At 41.7% G+C, this 7,500-nt stretch overlaps 1 protein-coding gene across 1 annotated transcript in view; it reads left to right on the top strand.

The window, feature by feature from the left end:
• The window catches only part of LOC121877028 (carboxypeptidase Q-like), a 12,180-nt gene extending 8,459 nt beyond the window's left edge, over positions 1 to 3,721 (top strand). The window contains exons 10-12 of the mRNA XM_042382634.1: positions 245 to 409; positions 2,217 to 2,301; positions 3,142 to 3,721. Coding sequence (XP_042238568.1) covers positions 245 to 409; positions 2,217 to 2,301; positions 3,142 to 3,308 — 417 coding nt within the window. The 3' untranslated portion in view covers positions 3,309 to 3,721. The remainder of the gene's footprint in view (positions 1 to 244; positions 410 to 2,216; positions 2,302 to 3,141) is intronic.
• Positions 3,722 to 7,500: the final 3,779 nt, after the last annotated feature.

Here is a 7,500-nt window from a genome sequence, read left to right on the forward strand (position 1 = left end):
GAACAAACTCATAAGAAAGTCATCATCATCATCATCATCATTATCATTATTATTATCATCATTTTGACCCCAATGAGACATCAAATCAACGCATACATTAGATGTCACAAAAAATACTAAGATTTTCTAAACCTATAATACCACCCTTCCCTCCCTCCTTCCCTCCCTTCCTCCCCTCCTTCCTTCTCTCCCTCCTTCCCTCCCTTCCTCCCCTCCTTCCTTCTCTCCCTCCTTCCCTCCCCAGGCTTACTTCGACAGACACCAGGACGAACGTGAGAAATATCAACTAATCCTTGAGTCTGACACTGGCACCTTCACCCCCCGCGGCCTGGCATTCACTGGCACTCAGAAGGCTACCTGTATTATGCGAGAGATTCTTCACCTGCTGCAACCCATTAATGCAACACAGGTAAGTGACGTACAGTGCCGGACAGGTGTACTAGGCGTGATGATTACATACTTACATACATACATTGATTCATACGTTAATACATACATACATACAATAATTCATGCATACATACGTATGTTAATTCATACATACATACATACATACATACATACATACATACATACATACATACATTAAGTGATTGATAGATAGATAGATAGATATTCAGTAAAACCGCCACAGAAGCTCACATTGTGTCAACCCGTACATTGACAGTGCAGGTACACACACACACACACACACATCAAGAGGTCAAGGGTAATCTGTGTATGTATGTATGTAATAATAATAATTATTATTTAAAGATTTATTAAGATAACATGGTATCCTGAAGGCTGAAAATATACAATGAACCCCTATTGCTCATAAAAACATAAGAAAATAAGGAGTCTGCAATAGGCCGGTTGGCCTGTGCATGGCAGCTCCTGTCGAGAGTTACTACCACTCTCTATCATCCATGAATCTATCCAGCCTCCTTTTGAAACTTTCCAGCGTTCCAGCACTTACTACAAAGTTGCTAAGCTTGTTCCACTCGTCCACCACCCTAGTTGTGAACCAGTTTCTTCCTATCTCCCTCCTAAACCTAAACTTATCCAACTTGAATCCGTTGCTCCGAGTCCTATCATGCTCGGATATTATAAGAACTTTATCTATATCGCCTTTATTGATTCCTTTCACCCACTTAAATACTTCTATCATATCTCCCCGCACTCTTCGTCTTTCTAGGGAATGCAAGTTTAGTTTCTTTAACCTATCTTGATATGGAAGGTTTCTAAGTCCCGGAATCATTTTCGTCATTCTTCGCTGCACTGACTCTAGTGAATTGATATCCATTCTATAATAAGGGCACCAGAACTGAACCGCATAATCGAGGTGCGGCCTGACTAGCGCAAGATATAGTTGCAATAAGACCTCTGCACTCTTGTTACTTACACTTCTAGATATAAAACCCAATACTCTGTTTGCCTTATTTCAAACATTAACGCACCGTTTTCTAGGCCGTAGGTCCGGGCTTACAAGTACCCCTAGGTCTCTTTCACAAGTCGACTTCTCTAGGTTGATGTTGTTAAGGCGCTAAGCACTGATTGTTACTCTAACAGTTGTTTCTTTCTTTCCAGTTGAAATTGTTAACTTTTGTTTATCACTTGTGGGTTGATGGTCAATCTTTGCACTGTACTGTTAGTGGGAGGATGATGATAAATCCAGATGGGGAAGAGGAGGGCCCGACAGACCGGACTGGAAGCTGTCTCCATGGTCAAGAGACTACGGCCGTATCAGCGGGCAGTGCCGACTACACACGTCCATGACTCCTTTCCCTATGAAGGGTATAAAGGCGACCTGTGGTGTAATGGTTAGCATGCTCGTATCGCAAGTGAGCGGACCCCGCTTCGATCCTCGGGCATGGTAAAACTATGGGCAAGTTTCTTTAGGCCATTTGCCTCTGTCTACCCTGCAGTAATTGGGGACCTGGATGTTAATCGATGTACGGATCGTGTTCCGGGGTAATGGTTAGCCAGTGCAGTTGGCGAGTTGTCCGGTCTTCTTGGACTATTCCTTGACGCTAGGTCATGCAGCTCCTTAACTCAGGGTGTGGTTGTTGTTTTGGTGACAGCTTCTACACCTTAAGCAAATTTATGCCTAGGTGGCACTAGGGTCGGCCATCCACGTTACACGAGAAGCAACCATAATATTTTTGTATGTATGTATGTATGGACCTACAGATCATCACACAATAGACCTTCAAACAGGTGTAAATTATCCCCAGGTGTGTTGTTGTCTCACCCAGGTCCTGGCGCCCATGTACGGGGGACCTGATATTACCATGTGGGAGAAAGTGGGCGTTCCTACAGGTAAATTTAACTTAAACTAACCTAACCTGTGCTAGATTAACCTAACCTAACCTAGTTCAGCCTAGCCTAACCTAACCTAGTTCAGCCTAGCCTAACCTAACCTAGTTCAGCCTAGCCTAACCTAACCTAACCTAGTTTAGCCTAGCCTAACCTAACCTATCGTAAGTTCGTAACCTAACCTAATCAATAAAGGCGATATAGATAAAGTTCTTATAATATCCGAGCAGGATAGGACTCGTAGCAACGGATTTAAATTGGATAAGTTTAGGTTTAGGAGGGGGATAGGAAGGAACTGGTTCACAAATAGGGCGATGGACGGGTGGAACAAGCTTAGCAACTTTGTAGTAAGTTTTAAAGGGAAGCTGGATAGATTCATGGATGATAGAGAGTGGTAGTAACTCTCGACAGGAGCTGCCATGCACAGGCCAACCAGCCTATATTCTTATGTTCTTATGTTCTAACCTAATCTACTATAATATAACCCAACCTAGTATATAATATAAACCTAATTTATCCTAATCTAGCTTAACCTATCCTAACCTAGACGAACCTAGTAAAATTTAGCCTATTCTAAATTAACTTAACCTAGCTTACCCTAACCAAACCTAGCCTATCCTTACCTAAACTAACCTACTCTAACCTACCTAACTTAACCTAAATTATACATATGAATAAAATGGAAATATGTTTAATTTAAATGCATCACACTGAGATAAGTATAATGTATGTATGTATGTATGTATGTATGTATGTATGTATGTATATGTATATTTGCTAACTATCGCAGATAACAGACATAACGTGTGATGAATATTCTCTCTCTATCTATCTATCTCACAGGTTCACTACACAGCCCAGACGAGAGATATTTCTGGTACCATCACTCGCACGGAGACACCCTCAGCGTGATCGAATCGGGGCTCCTCGATCTCTGCCTCGCCGTGTGGACTGTTATCGCTTATGTCACCGCCGATATCACCCACAACCTCCCACACCTATCCCTATGAGGTGTCAAGATGGCGCTGAAAATGTACAGTGACTCTACCCTAAAAGTAAGAACGTGATGTAATTGGTCCATTGAAGTTCCCAATCCGAGGTAATATGGAAAATGGCGTCCGATTTTAACTGAGACTCTATAGTTATATGATTTGCTAACGGTAAAATGAATCGTCGAAACTTTGATACAATGAAGCCTCGAACCTTTGATACAATGAAGCCTCGAACCCTTGAGATTATGAACCCTGTTAACGTTTTATTATTATTATTATTATTATTGTTATTGTTATTGTTATTGTTATTATTATTGTTGTTGTTGTTTCATATTTGTTCAAGGGAAATAAAATATTCAATAGAATAAAATACTAATTATTTTTGTATTTTTTAAGTATATATAACCCCTTGAGTGTGATGACTTAACCCCTTGAGTGTGATGACTTAACCCCTTGAGTGTGATGATTTAACCCCTTGAGTGTGATGACTTAACCCTTTGAGTGTGATGATTTAACTCCTTGTGGTAGTGGCTGTGGTGCTAATACTAATTATTAGTAGTATTTCTTTTTATTCCTCTATTCTTAATTGAGTTTCATAATAAATTAAAATAAACTTACACTGAATGAACACTTTATAGCTATTCACCACAGTCATCCCTTGAGTACCAGATCTGAACCCCCAAACCGAGTATAAGAATATCCAAACCCACGAATCTCGAACTCCCGAACCATCGCTCTCCAGACCCGCAGTATGGTGGTGGTGGTGAGGGTCGATATGGCCGGGTTTACCACTGTTTTGCCCCGAATGCCAGTATTGACTAGTTATTCCTTGGTGACGTAACTAACACCACCCGTATATTCACTACCATTATTCACCATCACGGCGCCACGACAAACATTACATAATGATAATATTTTGCTATTCTGTAGTGAACGATGTTGTGCTGTAATAATAATAATAATAATAATAATAATAATAATAATAATAAACTAATATAAGCATCTTCCTTTCTTTAATACACATATAGTAAAAATAATAACACCTGTAATTAATCACCTGTAGCGTCCGTTGGCCAATCAGATCAACACCTGTGGACCTTCGATAAAACGCTAGAGAAACAATGGGCAGAACAAGATATCCTGTTGGACTGCAGATTGCTTGTTTAATCGAAGGAATCATTCACCTTTCACCTCCATTAGTGTTGATGGCCGTGCTGGTAGGGGAGAGGGAGGGGGGGTAGGTTGGAGGGGGGAGAGAGGGGTGTGGTTCTTCTCTCACTCGTATATAAAGGAATGGATCACAACACGCGCCAATGGTCTCAAACACTCTCTCTGTGTCCTCCCACCCCCCCTCCTGCTGCCGCCATCGCCGCTGTTATCGTCAAAATAATTAACTGTTGGTGTTGTTAATTACATCTCAGGTGTATTCAGGTGAGGTCATGACTACTCTCTCTCTCTCTCTCTCTCTATCTCTCTATCTATCTCTCTCTCTCTCTCTCTCTCTCTCTCTCTCTCTCTCTCTCTCTCTCTCTCTATCTATCTCTCTATCTCTGCAGCTCCTCTTAATCTCACCAGGTGTCTCAGTGCAAGACAGCCAGAGGTAGAATAAGTATATGTAATCCCTTCAGTGTGATGACTTAATCCCTTCAGTGTGATGACTTAATCCCGTGAGTGTGATGACTTAATCCCGTGAGTGTGATGACTTAATCTCTTGAGTGTGATGACTTAATCCCTTCAGTGTGATGACTTAACCCCTTGTGTTAGTGGTTGTGGTGCTAATATCGTGATGTTAGTAGTTGTGGTAGTGATGTCGATAGTTGTAGGTAGTGATGTTGATAGTTGTAGGTAGTGATGTTAGTAGTTGTGGTAGTGATGTTGATAGTTGTGGGTAGTGATGTTAGTAGTTGTGGTAGTGATGTTGATAGTTGTGGGTAGTGATGTTAGTAGTTGTGGTAGTGATGTTAGTAGTTGTGGTAGTGATGTTGATAGTTGTAGGTAGTGATGTTAGTAGTTGTGGTAGTGATGTTGATAGTTGTAGGTAGTGATGTTAGTAGTTGTGGTAGTGATGTTAGTAGTTATGGTAGTGATGTTGATAGTTGTAGGTAGTGATGTTAGTAGTTGTGGTAGTGATGTTAGTAGTTGTGGTAGTGATGTTGATAGTTGTAGGTAGTGATGTTAGTAGTTGTGGTAGTGATGTTGATAGTTGTGGGTAGTGATGTTAGTAGTTGTGGTAGTGATGTTAGTAGTTGTGGTAGTGATGTTGATAGTTGTAGATAGTGATGTTAGTAGTTGTGGTTATGGCAATACAACCCTCATTCCAGGTCACGATGGCAGTTACCATGATGGTGGCGACGATGGTGGTGATGATGGTAGCCCAGGTGTCGACACTGCCAGGTGAGCCCGGCACGTACACGGTCCGTTCCACGCACACATAAACGTACATAACATACACATCACTCGTACATGAGGGAATCACGTACACAGGTCATTCATGTACACAAGTCATTCACGTACACAGATCATTTACATACATAGGTTATTTACAAATGCAGGAAATGTCAAGTGCACACAAGAACCATGTACGTGTTTATTTACGTACATATGTGAGTCAAATGGTAAAGTGACTCAGAAAATTGTGTAAAATGTGTGTGTGTGTGTGTGTGTGTGTGTGTGTGTGTGTGTGTGTGTGTGTGTGTGTGCATGTGTGAGTCAAGTGGTAAAGTTACTCAGAAAATTGTGTGTAAAATGTGTGTGTGTGTGTGTGTGTGTGTGTGTGTGTGTGTGTGTGCATGTGTGAGTCAATTGTAGGCTAGGAATTTACTCAAGAAAATTGTAAAATAATGTGTGTGTGTGTGTGTGTGTGTGTGTGTACGCATAACTAATACCTTCTATTGTTCACAGCTGAGAGGATGGAGACACGAGAGCAGGACTCTGAACGCATTACCTGAAAACGAACCAGAGATATGTCTCTCTCTCTCTCTCTCTCTCTCTCTCTCTCTCTCTCTCTCTCTCTCTCTCTCTCTCTCTCTCTCTCTCATTATTTGTACACCAATCATGACTTTTCTATCTGTTCCTTAATACCGGTTTATGTAGGGGACTTGTGTACTGAACAACCACACCCTGTACTGAAAAAAATAGATTAGGTTTCTATACTATGTGACCCTACTTTATTATCTGCCTTAACACACTACCTACTTGACTCTACACCCTATATATGTAAAACACTTATATTACACTATATCACACACTTACTTTATACACTCTACTCTATTTAACCACTTTACTGCCTTTAAATCCTGACTGATTCACTCCGCTCCCTCCTTCAGATCCTGCCGGAGTACGCGTGTGCTGAGCTAGGTGGGTTGTGCACACTGCAAGACGAGTGTCCACCTGATGAACAACACTCACCTGGCCTATGTCCTCAACAACAACACCTTGGCGTCGAGTGTTGTAGAATAGGTGAAGTTATGAATGCTTTTGTTGTTGTTGTATAAATTGTTAGATTGTAGGAGTTGTATTTAGTTATTTATTACAGTTTGAGTTTGTAGATTATTTTTTTTTTGTAGTTAAGAGATTGTAGTTAATAGTATTTGAAGTGAAATAGAGAGATGATGATATTAAAGACTGAAATTCCTCTCTCTCTCTCTCTCTCTCTCTCTCTCTCTCTCTCTCTCTCTCTCTCTCTCTCTCCTCTCTCTCTCTCTCTCTCTCTCTCTCTCTCTCTCTCTCTCTCTCTCTCTCTCTCTCTCTCTCTCTCTCTCTCTCTCTCTCTCATGGCACTACTGACTCACGGTGCCACCTCTGTCTTCCCCCCCGACAGTGCCACCCAGCGTGAAGGACTGTGGTAAGCGTGGGGGTGAGTGTGTGCCCAGCGAGATGTGTGGTAGGGCCCCTGTGCTGGGTATGTCTGAAGGCCCTTGTGGGGAGGACCTCGTCTGCTGTATTTTCCTTAATCGTTAAGCAGTCACCAGCTCTAACAGTCACGACTTACAGTCACCAGTACTTACAGTCACCAGCTCTAACAGTCACGACTTACAGTCACCAGTACTTACAGTCACCAGCTCTAACAGTCACGACTTACAGTCACCAGCGAGTACTTACAGTCACCAGCTCTAACAGTCACGACTTACAGTCACCAGTACTTACAGTCACCAGCTCTTAACAGTCGACTTACAGTCACCAGTACTTACAGTCACCAGCTCTAACAGTC

This window comes from Homarus americanus, unplaced genomic scaffold, assembly GCF_018991925.1.
Source record: "Homarus americanus isolate GMGI-L3 unplaced genomic scaffold, GMGI_Hamer_2.0 scaffold50325, whole genome shotgun sequence".
NCBI classification, from domain to species: domain Eukaryota; kingdom Metazoa; phylum Arthropoda; class Malacostraca; order Decapoda; family Nephropidae; genus Homarus; species Homarus americanus.